Genomic DNA, 17,713 nt, shown 5'->3' with positions numbered 1-17,713 from the left:
CGGGAGCCGAATTGCAAAAGGACAGAGAAGATCTGAAGGCAGGAAAGCAAGAACTAGGGCACGAAAAGCAGAGGCGGCTGAAAGCGCAGTACATATGGGATATTCCCGGGTCAGATACCGTTTCCAAAAAGCACCCAGTCATCACCCGGCGATTACTTCTAAAAAACATCGGCGTGCCATGTCATTACCCGGCAGTTACTTCTAAAACACCGGTGTGCCATATCATCACTCGGCTATTATCTACAAAGTGGCCGACGCAGTCCGTTCTAACTCGGCTGTTATTTCTAAAACGCTGACGTTACCATCATTCACTCGGCAGTTATCTCTAAAACGCCGACGTCGTCTTCAGTCACTCGACAGTTACCTCTAAAACGCCGACGTCGTCTTCAGTCACTCGGCAGTTATCTCTAAAACGCCGACGTCGTCATAAGTCACTCGGCTGTTACCTCTAAGAGCGCCGACGTGGTCATCAGTCATTCCAAAGCTGATGTGGCATCGTCATCATCCGGGCGCTACTTCAGAAGCGTAAATGTTGACAATAATAGCTCGGCCATCACCCCAAAAAGCGACGATATGATGACCGAGTTACTCAGCCAGAGGAATCGACTTCACAGATAAGGCAAACGGAGGAACGATTCGAGAACTTCAAGTTACGACACAAGCATACCAGATAGAGAACATCACAGACAATAAATATCACGACAGAGATCGATTGACTATGAAGAGGAGACGAAATCATTCATCATTAAGGGAAGTTACAATACTTACAAATCAACTCATTATGAGTTGATACTTCCCTACTGCTACTACTACTACTACGCTATACTATACTACTCTACACTACTAAATACTACTACATTATTTCATTATACTACTTCTAACCTATACTAACATCTAAAGACCAGTGGCATCTAGCCACTGGCCTTGTTGCTGCCCTTGCTGCTGCCGCCGCCGTTGCTGCCCCTGCTGCTGCCGCCGTGGCCGCCCTTGCCGCCGCCATTGCCGCCCCTGCTGCCGCCATCATCGTCGTCGTCACCGTCGCTTCCGTCGTCGTCGTCGTCCCCGCCATCGCCGCCGCCGCCCTCCTCGGACGAGTCCGAAGAGTCCTCCTCGTCCGAGGAGTACTCCGACTCATCCGAGCCCTCGAGCCCGGAGCGCTCGACGGCCCAGATATAAGTCCAGACCTCCGCGGCAAGCCCCTGGGAGTCGTCTGAATCGTCAGACGACGCCGGGGGAGAGACGGGAGCCGGAGACCCCTCGGACTCGGAGGAGAACTCCTCCTCCGAGTATTCCGAGTCGCCGAAGTCCTCCGATGGAGGAGTCGGCTCGCGCTTGCGTTTGTTACTGTTACCCATGGTGGAAAGGAAGGGAGAAGAAGAAAGCAAGCAGCGGAGAACAGCAAGAGATGTGAAAAAACCAGAGAGGCAAAGGCACTATTTATAGAAGAAGAAGGCAACCGCTCACCTCCTACCACGGTCACTGAACAGTCGCAAAATATTCAATATACGCCTCAACCCGTCTGAAGATACGTCAGGCGGCTGACGCCGTTTCACGCAACGCAACACCCATTGGGACTCCAGTCAACTGCGCGGGCGATATGATTACACCCACCGTCACATCACATTACTACTCAGAAGCAGCCGGCTAAAACACTCTGCGTACCAAGCCGTCCCTTGCCCACACCCATTGGGGGGGACGCCCAGGAATTATCAGTATATTTTTCAAAACTGTCACATCCGTGCAGGGCATGCAATGAATACCTCAAGACAAAAATGAGATATTAGTAAGGATCAAAGGAAAGCCAAATATAGCCGGTGAAGTACAAAATCTGACCGACAGAAGCGACGTGAAGACTAGCCAGGGGACGTCCATCAAACGTTCAATCAGTCGCAGATCAAATAAATTGCACCACCTAGCAAGATATGGGCGGATCACGAACTCAGCCTCAAAGACAAAATACATGTTGACCTCTAAAGCATAATATCGATGACATAATGCTGACCTCTAAGGCATTCGGAAAAAGAAAAGATGACTCTCAGCAAAAGGACATGAAATGAAGACCTTCGAGTGGATTATTTTCAAAAATCCACTCAAAGCTCGGGGGCTACACCCATTGGGTGCACCTCCGGTGCACCCCATGAATCACCATTTCAAGTCAAGACAATGCCAACTTCTAAATCATATGGCAAGATTAAAGGCAAGGTTGACCTTCAACAAGAGTACAAGCGGAAAATAAAAATGATTTCTGACGAAGACCTTCGAGTGGATTATTTTCAAAAATCCACTCGAAGCTCGGGGGCTACACCCATTGGGTGCACCTCGGTGCACCCAATGAAGTTCAGGGTCCTGCAATACGAAATGCCGATCTCCAAGGCACGAGTGTGAGACAAAGCTCTAGTTTTCAAGTGATCAAAGCAGAAGGAGACAGTAAGAAATCGTTTTTACCAAACTGCCCGGAAAGTATTTCTTGTCATAAACAAAGACCGCAAGCTGGACCTAAGATCTTTGGGCCGATTATCTCAAAATGAACCCAAAGATCGGGGGCTTGTGGGGGACAGATATCCCCCGGGTCCACTGGAAGGATAAAAGACCTCATGACAGGCCCAAGGGCCCAATAAATCGTAAGGTCACTCCTTCAAGGGCCTGGGGAGAAACGACCAGTGAAGCAGATCGACATAAGGCCGGATCGGTGCGAGCCCGAATGGTCCAACAACGCTGAGCATGAAACCACAACAGAAGACCCGACTTTCCCGCGCTGGAGCCCCGTACAACGGAGCTAGGCGAGGATAGGTCGACAGAATTATAGGAAGATAGACTCAATCAGTTCACTATCTCTTAGGTGCAGTTTGTTATCTCATCCGCATGTATTGCCTCACGGTCGAATATATAAGGCCTAGGGGCACCCCTTCAGAACGATCGATCCCACTACTCAGCCATCCACCCCAACTCTCTACGTTCTAGCTTTAGAGAGCTCCCTTGTAACCCATTACATAAAGCATACTCGCCAGGACGTAGGGTGTTACGCATCTCAAAGCGGCCCGAACCTGTAAACACTGTCCATTGTTCCTCGTGCATCCGGCACGAACCATTTAGCTACAGTCGGTGACACCGTCCTACTCCTAAAACACCTTGAGGGGCAACCCCGGGTGTGCGGTCGGACCCAAAACACCGACAGTTAATGGTCCAACCTTCCTTTGTAGTTTGTGATATCAGAGAAAACCACTAGGTTAATGGTGCTGGCATAGAGATTGTGAAAGGAAGTTTGATTATATTATTGTTGGTTGTACGTGGGAGGAAACAAATGGACTATGTAATTATGGAATTGTAGATAGGGATGCAATAGACAACTATGTAGGTTTTGGTAGATGATGCTTTATAGTAGTGGAGATTAGTTATTGCCAAAGAATTGTTTAGATATTGAGGTCGATGATTATCTTGTTTGTTTTCATGTATCTGTTTTGCACCAACATCTTATCGAATAATTTGTATATCGTTGCAACGCACAACATTGCACTATGTAGTGGTGAAATAGTTAGATAAAAATAACAAAATTTATGCATGGCTAGGATCACAAACGAGTTACGAAATATTTTCTCATAACAATATAGTGCACATTTATACATAAGTTATCATGATATTATATGTTTCCGTTGCAACGCACGAGCAATTAACTAGTACCAACATGATGGAGGCTGGCAGGCCGCGCCGCCGTGGTTGGGGCAGTAGCTCTAGTCGATGATGATCGGGTTGCGCACGTCGTGCATGAGCGCGTGCTCGAAGACGACGCCGCGCACGTACGCGCCGTCCACCCTGGCCCGCGCCCACGTCTTGATCCGCAGGCGCAGCCCGTTGTCGGTGGCGACGAAGGCGGCCCCCGTCACCGTCACGTTCTCCACGCCACTCTCCTCTCTCTCCTTCCCCAGGCTCCATCCCTATGCTGGACGCCACCCGACCCGAAGCATCACGCACAGCGGCACAGCACAAGTGAGTCGCGACGACGACAAGAGGGGGCGTGCAGTCAGTGCGTGCGCGAAGAGTGTGCTCATCATCAGCCCACTAGCTAGTAGGCACCTTATGCCATGGCCCGGGCCGCAGCTGACGTGCTCCACGCGCAGGTTGGTGGTGCCGGTGCCAACGGAGACGCAGTCGTCGTCCCCGGTCCGGATGCTGGTCCGGGTGACCGTGACCTGGGACGAGGCCTGCACGTGGATCCCGTCCGTGTTGGGGCTGCTCCCCGGCGCGACGATCTGCACGTCCTGCACCGTGACGCCTTCGCAGCCCTCGACCACGACGTGGTACAGCTCGCTCTCGACCGAGGTCAGGCCGCTGATCACCACGTCCCTCGAGTTCAGCACCTTCAGCGACTGCCGACGCACGGCCAAGTCAAGAGGTGTCATGTAAACAACAACATATGGTGCTACAGTTTGCGGTGCAGTGCCACGTGACGTGCTATGGCAACTCCAACAACTCACTGTTGCTCCGCTGGGGCAGCCGCCGTGCTCAGCAGCCTGCTTGCACGCCCACAGGCCACAGCGCCTCGCCGCGGCCGTCGACGGTGCCGCCCCACACAGTGAGGCCGTCGACGCGGTCGAACACGATCCAGGCGCCGTCGTCCCTGCTGGCTGCTGCTGCCGCCACGGCTGGTGTAGCCTGACGGCGCAACAAGCGTGTCATCGACCCGAAGCGTCATCACCCTGCTCGAGCACGGCCCGGTGAAGGCCGCACGGCTGAGCAGGAAGCGCCCGCTCGGCACGTACACGGTCGCCGGCTCCTGCGACCGGCAGGCGGCGGGCCAGGCACTGGCGAACGCGCCGGCCGAGTCCGTCCGGCCGTCGGGCCTCGCTCCGAAACCGGCGACGTTGTACTTGTACGCCGCCGCCGCCGCCGCTTCAGCTGCACCTGCACCTGACGACAGCACGCAGGAAAAGAGTAGCGGCACTAGGGAAGAATAATAAGCGTCGAAGAAGGGAGCCATGATGCATCAAACACGTCGACGTTCTTGTTGCAGTCCTACTACACTACACGTCTACACATGCTACTGACTGGCGAGTACTTTCCGTCGTCGTCCTTGATTTATAGAGCCGATCGAGGCGACCTTCATAGTGTGATTGAGAGAGTACGGGGACGGGGTGCGTCCGTGCGTGCGATCGATTGCAAGGGGCTTATTGCAAGATTTGTGGCGAGATTGCAGAAACCAAGTCCAAAATTGCAGACGCTCTACCCACTGGCCGCGGCCGACTACTAGCTAGCAACAGCGGCGGCACGTGACACGATGGCCTGTTTGTTTCGGCTTCTGGCAGCTTCTGGCCACCAAAAGCTGCTGTGGACTGCCAAACGCTCAGCTTTTCAGCCAGCTTCTATAAAATTCGTTGGGGCAAAAATCATCTAAAATCAACATAAACACATAATCAGTTGAGACGTTGTAATAGTAGGAATCCGTCACTTTCTAGATCCTGAGCCTTATAAATAACTTTATCTTCCTCCACACGTAATCGTAATGATACTCAGATTCTTCCTACAGCCAGATTCTCCCCACAGCCAGATTTTCAGAAAAGCTGGTCAGAAAAAAGCTGAACCAAACAGGCCCGATGTATCATGCTTGTAACATGCAGTTCGGTGATAGCGATCGCACAACGCTCGCGATCTCGGCAACAACGACGAGCTCGTCAGCAGATTGTTGCTTAAGCGGCGGAGTTCCTTTCCATGAGAGGTACACCATAACGCCTGAGCTTATTGACCCCCTCCCTGACGGATACAATGGACGTGTTTGGTTCGGCTTTTTTCTGAATAGCTTTTCTGAAAAGCTGGTTGTGGGAAAAAGCTGGCTGTTGGGAAAAGCTGGTGGTTAGAATTTAGGTGTTTGGTTCGCCAGCTGTGCAGAAAAGCTGTTCGTTAGAATCTAGGTGTTTGGATACACAGATTCTTAGATTGCAGATTTTGTTTCAACAAACGATACACATGAACACCAAACCAACAAAAGGTCATTACATAATAATTAGTAGAGTTCATTACAAAACATAACTAACGCTACATTCACATATTTAACTACGACACTAATGCATTAGCAATTCCATCTCGAAATGCACTCATGTCTAACTCATCAGATGTGCTACTACTACTCTCACCTACATGTACATCATGACCAAGACTATTAGGTCCTAGTTGATCAAAGTCTCTATCGTGTAGAGCACTGTCTCTAATGAAGTTATGCAATGTCATACAAGCAATAATTATCTTCGATTGTTTCTTAAGCGAAAAAGAAGGGAAACTTAGGAGAATTATCCACTTCATTTTAAGCACCCCAAAAGATCGCTCTATAACATTGCGTAGCGAAGAGTGTGCAAAGTTGAATACTTCTTTGCTCCCAATAGGTTGCCTCGCATTTTGCCATTCTGAAATGTGGTACTTCTGACCCTTATAAGGTGCAAGGTACCCCTTTCTATTTGGATAACCTGAATCCACAAGATAGTATTTACCTGCACAAACAGAAAATATAAAGTTAAATACTTAAGACATATATTAATATCATATGATACAAAAGTACAACATACTTATATACCTTCCGGTGGATGGGGGAACCTGTCCGCATGAGTTATCAAAGTATCTTGTAATACTCTAGTGTCATGTACTGAACCTGGCCAACCTGTGACAACAAATGTGAACCTCATATCGAAGTCACAAACGGCCATTACATTCTGCGATGCATAACCGTGTCGACCAATATATTTGGCTTGCTCCGAGGCCGGGACAGACGCTGGAAAGTGACTACCATTAATTGCTCCTATGCAATCATTGAAGTGGGGCCAAAATCTACTCTCTCGCAAACGAGGATGAATCTCTATGAAATTTGGGTCTTTGGGCTTGATTACGTCAGATGACATCTTATATAGTGCATTAAGGACTTCACTATACTTGCGACTAATAGTTTCCAAGGAGTGACCAAACTTATTCCTTATCTGCCTAAATGATTGTGGACCCCCACATACCCACAAGAAAATACCTAGAGCTTCTGTTGTACTGACACCATGGCTTGGAACCAGACCATAACTTTGCACCAACGTATCATGCAATCGTCTAAAAGCAGTACGCCGCATGCGAAACATGTCAAAGCAGTCGTTACTATTCTCCAAAGTTCGCTCAACCCATTGAATACCTGTTTCAACCATTGTTCTTCTTGAAACCCCACTGCACGACCTCCCCCAAATGTCTACATCATATAGAGCAACAAGCAATTGTCCATCCCTGTCATCATCATATGTGTGTGCATCAGGTTCACACATCTGCATGCACACAAACAACAGCCACATGTCTTGAATAAGCACAATATATAAGACACATATTCATGTATCATACCTCAAACAAAGTTCACAGATTCACATTGTCCACAAACATACAACTCTGATTATTGAAATACATGTTCAACTCGAATAATTGGAAAATTGTGCGATGCGGAAAAGAAATAGTGACGACATGTTTATTTTGTAACACGACTGCACCACGACAAGACTCATAATAGTGACGACAGTTTTACACTATAACATGAACTGCAACATATTTCGGACCACCAGGCTCTGTTGTCGGACGACCACCATCTAACTGGACTTAACATTCATCTCGAAAGCACGGCGCAGCCAAGCGTTCCTTCCTTCTTTGGTCTTCAGTGTTGCAAAAACATCTCTATACTTTTTCTGCATCAACAAATGAGTGGCAAAGAAATGTAAGTCGCTGCCTTCCGGTGAACCATCTTCGATCACTTGTTGCAACTGAGCAGCAACCTCAACACGAACAGGGTCGGTCTCAGCAGAGGTGATGGACTTGTTAGTGGTCATGGAACGTGACTCAAAAGCCTCCACTAGGCGTTTCATGTATTCTTCCCTCGTATCTTTTTTCTTCTTAGATTTAGGAGAATCATGCCGCACCTTACGCTTCCCAGTGGCATTGGAGCAAGGGTCAGGTGTGCTGTTTTCACCCCCACCTAAATTGGCTTCGACATGATCATCAGATGATGAATTTGCATCCTCGACGCCAGGAACAAGGGTTGTTTCATTTGTGCAGACAATGGGTCCAAACATAACCTTTAGCTCGTCCTCATTCTCAAGGGGGGCTATTTTGAACATAATACACTCTGGCATTGCCTGCAGCAACATGGTATTTCCTACTTTCAGCTGGCCATTACTATTGTTAATCTAAAAAATAAAAAATAAAGTCTACTTACTTAATTTTGCTTAGCCCACCACTCATCTGGAGCACTAATTGAACCAGTATGAGGGTCTCGACCAAGACCTGTAGCCCTTTCATTAAGAGTTTTCCAGTGGGTGAACATTCGCTTTAAGGAGTCCCACCTATTCTTCATTTGATCCCTGGTGTAAGTGCGACCAGTGCGTTCCTTAAACTTCCTTATGAGGTTAGCATACCCTTCGGCATTTAGAAAATGTTGTGGCATGTTCCGTGCATTGACCTCTTCTACACAAATTTCTGTGTAAATTTTTGTTGCTCTACTATCCCACTTTGCAATCACTTTGCCAGACTTGTCCATCTAGTGCAAAACAAGTGTACGCGATTGAAAATACGTATTGAAGTGCACTTACTAAGAAAACAAATTGAACAGGTAAGGGACCATAATAACATAAGGTAGTACCATAAGAAGTCACATTCGGTTTGCCATAATTACATATATAGACTTAAGGAATTCAAGTGCTGGTGGACATAAAAGCACAGGGAACACTTTACAACTGTGCATTAAGCAAAAGGCTGATCTATCCCTGTTACCCTAACATCTGACTCCAAGGTTCACCATGTTCTAACTTAAACGTCATTGTCACTAAACGAAGGCATCTGGTCGGAGTCATATTCAAGACCCCAGAAGTTTTCGAAGTGTTCCGCAAAGTCCCAGTCTGGACTAAGGTAGTCGTCAGCTGGGGGTGGTGCGGACAATGCTGATGGTTCGTAGCTGCTGTCACCCGGGTTGTTTACGTTGTTGACGTTGTCCAAATTCTCTTGCAACACCAGAGAGTCTTGCTCCAGCATGCAAGCTATGTCCTCCAATGCTACACGAAGTTTAGTAGCGTCAAATGAGGTCAACCCGCATCTAGGACAGATTATTTCCCTCGCTAGCGTCAAATGAGGTCAACCCGCGTCTAGGACGGATTGTTTCCCTTGCTACGGAAAAAATATTGTCCGCAATCTCTTGCATCCTTCCAATTGCCTTGTCGGCTATGGAGTCTGCTGAATCCATCTGATGTGGATTTATTAGGTCGTTAGTATACCAGACATGGGGAGTATCTACAAAAATTTGGCGTAGTGACATGTCCAGTGTCGCAGCTGCTAACAAACTAGGGTAGAAGTACCAAAATTAACTAGGAAAGTGTGTACTAATAAAAAGTACTAACACACTGGCAATGGATTACCCAAAAACGTGAACATATTTGCAACTCGATCTTCGAATATATACACACCAATTAAAGCAGTAAAAGGGACAAAGAAAATGATGTGAACATCACCTTCGTAGGAGTGGAGCTTCGGATACAACAGGGGAAAACCGCTCAGTCACCGAAATCTGAACATCAAATGTAACACGATAATCGTTAGTAAGCAGTGGTGAAATTGTCTTGATTACAGGGGGAAGTATTGACGACGGACGTGGATGCAACCTAAACCCTAATCAGTACATGGGGGAGGACCGGATCCGTAACAGCACATGGGGGAGGAGATAGGGTAGAAATGGAAGTTACGAATGTACCTGTGAAGACGAGGAGTTGGGATACGAGAGGAGTGGAACCTTGACGACGAGTTGCGATACGGAGGAGTCCAACCTTGCCGACGGAGTTGCGGCGGCGCGGGCAAAACCATGGCGACGTCAACGGTCAGGCACCTTTTCGAAACGAGGCAGCCGGGGGAGGACGACGAGCGGATACGGAACGGAATGGAGGAAATGAACCGCGTACCTGAGAAGACGACGAGGAATGCGGCGGATGAGCAGAGGGGAGTGTGGTCGAGGCCCCCGACCCGATGCGGCGGAGGAGGCGGCGGCGGTCGTTGCGAGGGGAGAGAGCTCTGAGGCGCGGGCACGGTGGAAACCCTATCGTGAATACCCCGGCTTCCAGAGGAGTACGTGTGGGTCGGGCGGCTTTTCGATTTCCTGTACGCGAGCGGCTTCTGTGGGAACCGCGGCCGTCAAAAGCTGGCCTATAAGCTAGGCGTTTGGCCGCGGCTTCTGCTTCTGGCGGCCAAAATCCGCCCAGAATCTCAACCAAACAGGGGCAATACAAGCTGCTGCATCATTCGAGGGAAAATGGCGCATCGCATGGGGGCACCGCGCGCTACATGTCCGCAGTTACGTACACCTTGGCCCTGTCGTTGCACGGCGGAGACAACAGACAAACCAGCACAAAAACCGAGTGGAGATCTGATGAAAACTTGGTGCCCACGCGTCACGTCTGGACATGATCTTGTCGAGCGGTAGACTGAAAACTGACAAGCGATCCTGCCGACCACTTTTTTTTACGATGTGAGCGAGGCCTTCAGCGTTGGTATATAGTTTGGTACCGCTGCTGCTTACGGAGAAGCAACAGTATCCTGAAACAGCAAGCAAGGACAGGAAGCCCTTAAGACTACCTCCAACAAGGGACGGTAAACCGTTCGGTACCTTTAATTTAGTGGACCTTGCTTTACTTTTTCTCCCCAACAACGTCCCATACAACCTCCTGTAAAATATAGAGTCTATCGTTCATCCGCCAAATGTGGCGCTTTCTCTATCCTCTCCTGTGCCCCCGCTTGATCGTTGTTTGGCTCGCTGGTTGCTTCCTGCCATGCTATAAGATAAAGTTTTCGTCTGTGCTGCGTCCCGTCAATGTACAACGCCACTTCCCAACCAATCACGACACAATTAATGAAGGAAAAAATATGTTGGATTTTATTTTGTTTTTCTGGTTGGGAAAAGAAATATATAGAGAGGACGAAATTTAGAGAACATTGCTGGAGACATTGAAAATATAGAGGACGCAATCTTTTAGAGTGTACTGTAAAGGACAGAGAATATTCCTTTAGAAGATGAAATTTAGAGGACATTGCTGGAGACAGTAACCCTGACTGGCCCTGCCCAGTACCCAGTCCCAACAGCTAACGGTATGAATCGTCTCACAGGTCACGGAGTCTAGAGAGTAAAATTCAGTCATCTTGGCCCCTCAACTGAAGAAATATCAATTTCGGATCGTAAATTCGATTCCAGGCGTCATCTAGATCTTCATTAGTAGCAGCAGATTCCGCAGCCAACACCAAAGCCAGCGACGGTGGAGGCAGTGCACGAGAGAGAGGTGCAGTTTGGAAATCATTTCTAGAAGAATATCTTATCGTCATATTATTGATTTTGTAGGATGTTTAGACGCGGTAAATCTGCTAAACAAAATTAAACATAGAATTAAATATAATAACTAATATTTGTGAGTCTTATAAAACCTATCGAAATTTAGGAAGTGTCTTTCAACCCGCATACTCTGACAATTGGTGTTCCATTGCTCATGTGCCAACCGGAACTGCCTTCGTTAAGTTAACTTTAGAATCACCTTCCACATATTGATTTTTAAATATTGGGCTGCACTGGCTATTGGATGCACGATGGAGGACCCAGCGGCTTCTACGTTCGGAAAGTCTGCTATGTTTTAGGCTATATTTAGCAGCTCTCCTGTCTAGTTTTCTATCTCACCTCTTATTTAAAATTACACTATATAAACAGTATTATTTGTAGTGTAAAATAGTGCTTTGTACATGCTTAGGTACAATGTGCTAGACTCGGCCTTAGAGGTGCCGGATCCGCTGTGTGCCCTGAAGCCCAAAAGGCCCAAAAGTTCATGGCCGTGCCACCCTCTAGGCCTCTGTCCAGACAGAGACAAACAGGGCCGGGTGGGCTAGGACGGGTTCGGTCCAGCTGACCTGACGTGACGCGGAGCGAACAAAACCAGACGCACCACCAAGTCCTCAGTCACGTATGAATATGATCCATCACGTCACGTCTTTCTTAACCATTAGCCCATTAGGTAGTACTGTACTTAGTACTTAAGTAAAACTCTGCAAGCGGGTGTTTAAAAAGTTAAAAAAAAACAGGTGCGTGCAGCGCATGCAGGAGTGTTGCGCAGAATGACAGAAACCCATTCCTGTCCCGACTTGGACCCGGGAGTCCGGAGGCGTTCGTTGTGCAGTAAGTACGTACTACTACTACTACGATACGACAGGTCTGGTCTGGTCTGGTCTGGTCCATCCAAATAATTGCAGTTTTTTTGACCGGTGACTACTACTGTAGACTTCTTGGACCGGTAGCCTGGAGAGGAGGCCTGGAAGATGGGAGCCACAGCCAGGACCGAACCGATGCTGTAAAAAGTTCGCGCCATGGACTGATTCATCGAGTGCTGGGCCGCGCTTTCCGGCGCTGCACACTGCACCGCAGCAGCTCCCATCGCCGGCGATTTCGCTGGATAGTGGATGCACCTCCAGTCACTTTACGAATTTATGGCCGTTCCACAGGCTTGTGTGTGATCGCCGTGGTGTTCGCTTGTGTCTTTTCCAGGCATGGCCCCCAGTCTCCCGGGCCAGGCCCCATGGTGTTCGCCAGTGTTGGCGTCAGGGCCGTGCCGAGGGAAAATGAGACCCTATGCAAAACTATTGAATAGAAAACTCTTCTTACTACTCCCACCGGTTTCTTATTAGTTGTCGTTTTGGATAAGGTTCGAGTCAAACTTATAAAATTTTGACTACAAATAACTATTTTGTTATTTAGTTTTAGAACCTAATATTTATATGCACCAATTTATCATAAAAAGTACTTTTATAAAAGTATAAATGTATTAAGAGTTTATTTGTATTTTAACAAAAAAACATTGGTCAAAGTTATATTTTGGAGACCGTGTCGTTGTCCTAAACGACAACTAATAGGAAACTGGAGGGAGTACATTATTTAAAAACAGAACTATAAGTATTAAAATGTTGTAATGTAGTACATAGAAATGGAGTTTATGAAAAAAAAAATACCTATTTAACTCTTTATTGTGTGAAATTTACTTGAACAACTTCATTCTCTTATTGTTCCTTGAAATAAATTCTTCAATGATATGCTCATATTCAATCTTATCCAATAATCCACTCTCCGTGGCTAAATTAATAAGTCTTTGTTGTGTCATTGTAAAACACAAATATGACTTCAATAGTTTTAATTTAGAAAAGCTCTGCTCTGCTAAATCAATAAGTCTTTGTTGTGTTATTGAAATACTAGACGTCTAGTAAATTAATAAACATGCACACAAAAGATGAAAAGAGCAATTAAACTATTATTATTATTATTAAAGGATATATTAACAGAGGATTTTTTCGGAAAATTACCTTGATGCTTTGTAATTCCGGATGACAAGCAGGGATCAAGATTTACAATTCCAGACGTAAGCAATATGGTACTTGCAGGCGGCAGCCATAGGATTAGGATTTAGAATTCCGGACACAAGCAGGAAATGTCTTCAAGAGCCAGAGCAGAGCATGCAACTCACTAACTCGGTAGCAGGCTAGCAACTATTGCTGTCATATCACCATGATTAGGGAAGAGCCGAATAGGGATAGGATTGGATGGGGTGCTGGGTGCAGGTCTGAAGGGTGCCGGGCGGCGGAGGCTGGAGGCGAGAGGCTTAAACATCGCAACCGCTGGCAGAAGATGAAGATTATCTATTTACTTTGCATAACCTGACTTTTATATTATATGGGCTATACATATATAAATTTTGAGGCCCTTGAAAAATTGAGGGCCCTCTTCCACTGTACCGTTTGAACTTCCTCCTGCACGGCCCTGGTTGGCGTGAATGGAGCAATGTCTGTGCTGTGCCATCAGTTTGGATCGTGGGTGGACGGACGACAATCAAAATATACAGGACGAGTGCTTCACAAATACGACTGTAATGTAATATTAGAAGTTGACGGTAGCTGTCCCTGGTTGCTAGTGCTTTCAGAATTCCGCCGTGGGAAAACGAATAAAAGATCGCCAAACGGTAAGCAATAGACATCTTCAGGAATTCGGGTTGGTAATAAGTAAGAGACAAAGGGAGGAAAAAAGAGGCTGTAACGTTGACATGCCTGCTGACTGACTGATGGTAACAGCGGACAGCGATGTTTAACTCTCCACGGCACCCAAAATCACTTTGGATGTGTTTGGTTGCCTGGTCCAGCATGACGTGCCTGTTTGAAATAGGCCAGACAACCGAACATAATGTGCCTGTTTAAAATGGGTCAGGTTGTGCGCTTGTCCACGCAACTAAACACATCATTTATGCCCTACGGCCGTGACCAGTGGGAGAACAATGCTCGATACTAACGACCACGATCTAAATATTTTTTTCACAGTGAGTTAGTACTCTTAATTTTAGTTAAAAATGAATAGCAATAGAGTCCGATTCTAATCTGATTCGATTCTTAACTCCCTGTTTAGGACTCACTTAGCTTCACAAAATTTAGCGAGGTTGATGAAGCATGTCATTCGGAGCTTCAGAAAATCGTAAAGCCGACTTTTGTATGTGCGCAGGTCCGGACAGGGTTTACAATTTTGTTTGTATGGATCGAAATTTCATTTTTTGACCTAAGCTTGACTTTTGTATTTTTGAATTTGGAACCGAGATATATGTTTTTCGGGTCGAAATTTCCATCTCGTATACTACCAAAATCGAGAAATATTAAATCTCGCTCGATATATGTAACAATGTGTCCCATGGTCGTACCACGTCCGCCAAACACACGGGAAACACCGAGCCGGACGCATATAACAATCTGTATACTACCAAAAACGAGAAATATTAAATCTCGCTCGATATCTGTAACAATCTGTAAGAATGCTGAAGGCATAGTAACAGACCCAAGCTAAAATTGAGACACATATAAATGACCATGAATGATACTATATGTGATTGATCAGCTTAATTCTAGGTTATGTGCACCATTTGCTCAGTAGGCTACAAAGCATAAGGTTTATCTCCTCACTAATTTGATATTATTATTGATTATGTCGGTTCTTGGAAGTTGACTTTCTGTTGTGCTGTACTTGCATTTTGTCTCTTCATGTTTGTGTAGATGCTTGACTTATGGTGTCGTGTAGATGCTTAGTCCTCTGCTCACATTTCGCAGGCGAGTTAAGAAGACTAACTTGGATGAACCAGCAGAGGAAGTATGTTCCCTAGACAAACGACAAACAATTTACCTCTATGTAAATGTATGTACTTAGATCTTACTTTTATCGATCTGGTGAGCCTCCACCCGCTTCCCATTGTACACATGGATGGTTCTCTTGAATTCGGGGGCTAACAATTAATTTGGGATGTGCTCCAAGGAATTCCTGGTTTTGATGGTTTCTTTCATCATCCATATTGGTATGCATATTGTCCTTGCATATTATGTATACAACTATTAGGATTCGCTCTTGCTTTTGGTTCTTCTAGCAGAGCACATATGACATATGGTTTCCTTGTAGTGGACCATATTTTCCAAAAGATTGCCTCCTTGTTCTCTTGAAAGCAAACTGCTAAAACGGTCAATTCATGCTGTTCAGCTTGCTTCCTCTTTGCTTCAAATATATCTATGCTATGATTTACTATACGTGTGGTTAATTTTAAAATACTATTATCTGGTCTCTACCACTTATGTATACATCTGTTGCTATTGGATTTTAAAATCCCTGAATGTACACAAGCCTTGGTCATATCATTAGAAATTTTACATTGTCCCGCTAGGGCGCTCGTACGGGCGCCTCATGTTCTAGTAAAATAAAAACCTGGGGAGAGCCTTTGGCAAGCCACACGTCCGGCTACACCTACACCTCCATCCACACTGCCTTTGGCGCTCCTGTTTAAAAAGCCACCGCCACCACCGCCACAACCAGAGTCCACTGTCCACCTCCACCAGATTCACCACCCCAAACGCAGCCAAAGCCCCAAAGCGGGCTCGCGCGGCCGTGCCTCCCACTCCCACCCACGGACCCACCGCCCACGCACGCACGGGCGTGCGGCCATGCAGATCCTACGCCTCCTCGCGGCGCGGCGCTTCCGCCGGCGGCGGCGCGGGGTGTCCACGATCACCTCGACGGCGACTGCGCCGGCCACCCCTCGCAGCGGCTGCGTCGCCGGCGTGTACGGATACGGCGAGGAGGAGGAGGACGAGGGCCCGTTCTTCGACCTCGACCTGACCTGCTGCTCCGCGCCCGCGTCCAGCGCGGGCAGCCAGGCGGCCGAGTCGGGCTCCGAGTCCGAGGACGCCTCGTCCTGCGCCACCGCCACCGCCGCCGCCACCGAGCGCGGCGACCTCGACTTTGTCGTCTCGCTGCAGCGGAGCCGTATCTACGATGAGCCGCCGCCGCCGCCGCCGCCGCTCATGTTCTGCGCGTCCGAGCCGAGCCCGAGCGACGGCCGCCGCAGCAGCGCCAGCGCCAGCCGCCTCGGGAGCAGGCTGCAGCTGCGGACGCTCAGCTTCGGGTCCGCCAAGGCCGCCCTCTACGGCGGGCGCGCCAGCTTCTCCCGGAGCACCGGCAGCGCGCGCTCGGCCAGGCTCTTCGCCGCGTACGGGTACGGGTACGGCTCGCCCGACCAGGACCCGCGGGACGAGGGGAAGGCCAGGCCGCCCTCCGGCGACGTCATCCGCCGGTACCTGAGCAAGATCTCCAGCCGGCTGCAGCGCCGGCGCGGCGCGGCCACTGACCTCCGGCTACGGAAGAGCCGCTCGGCCTCCGCCTCCGCCGCAGCGGCGGCCCGGCGCGACGACTCGCTCGTCGAGAAGCAAGACGGCATCGCCAGCGCCATCGCGCACTGCAAGGAGTCCCTCCACCGAGGTCCGTACCGTGCCAGCGCCGTAATGCCGACGCCACCGACCAGGACGCGCGTCCCGTGCCTCTCCATTAACCCAAGCTGACGCGCGCGCACGCGCCACTTGCGTTTCTTGCAGCGTCCGTCTCGGAGGCCGACACGTCGCTGGCGCGATCGCGGAGTGACCCAGGGCCGTAAGCAGCGTCGACGCCGGGTTGCGCCATCTGCCACGCTCGCCATTCCACGCTCCGGAGACTCCTGCGGCGGCGGCGGCGGCCGAAGCTTCTCGCTGAATTTCGACAAGGACGCGAGGAAAAGACGAGGAACTTGCCGGCGCGACTGCCCGAGTACGAACTGATAAAGGATGGCTTGCCAAGAACATGCAGCGGTCGGTTGAATGAGGGCGGGGAGTGTCTTTAGGATTGTTTATGTGTGTGTGAGAAGGACTTCTTTTTCGTGGGTTTAGGCGTGGGGAAAGAGAGCTCCTTTTATTAGGCTCCTTTAACCACCTTTTTTTTGGGGGTTCAGTTTTTTTTCTATCTTTTCAGTTCGACGCTTTTTGTACAAGAGGCTTGCAACAGGACCTGTAATTAGTAGTAGCTGTTAGGTAGGTGGTCAGCCTCATGCAAATCTTTCAACATGTTCGTTCGTTGTCTCAACATGTTGCCGTGCATCGTTTGTTTGAAGCTCAGAACATTGCTGTCCGTGGTTGTTTTTCCCCCCAGCACAGTCGTCTTTCCTCGTCGAGTTTCGTACTCCGTCTCGCCACTCGTGCCAGCTTGCGTATTACAGGAGAACTGCACGGCGCGGTCAACTGGTGGTGCTGCAGGTCACTGGTGCAGCGTGTGAGGTGCTAGTACGAAACATGTACTAGTCACGTCACATCTCGTCTCGTCTGC

The 17,713-nt window shown here is 48.5% G+C and overlaps 2 protein-coding genes and 1 pseudogene across 2 annotated transcripts; 1 reads left to right on the top strand and 2 right to left on the bottom strand.

The window, feature by feature from the left end:
• Window positions 1-3,581: 3,581 nt before the first annotated feature.
• LOC123670539 (polygalacturonase) lies at window positions 3,582-5,235 on the bottom strand. The gene is made up of 2 exons (NM_001398819.1): window positions 4,473-5,235; window positions 3,582-4,364 (listed from the first exon to the last, which is right to left on the bottom strand). Exons 1-2 carry the CDS (start codon window positions 4,973-4,975, stop codon window positions 4,358-4,360), a joined length of 510 nt encoding a protein of 169 aa, NP_001385748.1. The 5' UTR covers window positions 4,976-5,235; the 3' UTR covers window positions 3,582-4,357.
• A 2,357-nt stretch (window positions 5,236-7,592) lies between these two features.
• On the bottom strand, window positions 7,593-9,517 carry LOC109945219 (L10-interacting MYB domain-containing protein-like; annotated as a pseudogene).
• Window positions 9,518-15,919: 6,402 nt separating this feature from the next.
• On the top strand, window positions 15,920-17,473 carry LOC100275253 (uncharacterized). The gene is made up of 2 exons (NM_001149387.1): window positions 15,920-16,840; window positions 16,954-17,473. The coding sequence occupies exons 1-2, from the start codon at window positions 16,027-16,029 to the stop codon at window positions 17,010-17,012; spliced, it is 873 nt and encodes a 290-aa protein (NP_001142859.1). The 5' UTR covers window positions 15,920-16,026; the 3' UTR covers window positions 17,013-17,473.
• The last annotated feature ends 240 nt before the right edge of the window (window positions 17,474-17,713 follow it).

Source organism: Zea mays, chromosome 3 (genome assembly GCF_902167145.1).
Source record: "Zea mays cultivar B73 chromosome 3, Zm-B73-REFERENCE-NAM-5.0, whole genome shotgun sequence".
In the NCBI taxonomy this organism is placed as follows: domain Eukaryota; kingdom Viridiplantae; phylum Streptophyta; class Magnoliopsida; order Poales; family Poaceae; genus Zea; species Zea mays.
The sequence above is the reverse complement of the archived record's forward strand: the minus strand, read 5'-3'. Positions and strand labels throughout refer to the sequence as shown.

Excerpts from the sequence above, each read along its gene's own strand:
- LOC123670539 (NM_001398819.1), bottom strand. The coding sequence starts at position 4,975 with ATGGCTCCCTTCTTCGACGCTTATTATTCTTCCCTAGTGCCGCTACTC.
- LOC100275253 (NM_001149387.1), top strand. The coding sequence starts at position 16,027 with ATGCAGATCCTACGCCTCCTCGCGGCGCGGCGCTTCCGCCGGCGGCGG. Across the intron at positions 16,841-16,953 it reads CAAGGAGTCCCTCCACCGAG|CGTCCGTCTCGGAGGCCGAC; the intron begins GTCCGTACCGTG and ends CGTTTCTTGCAG.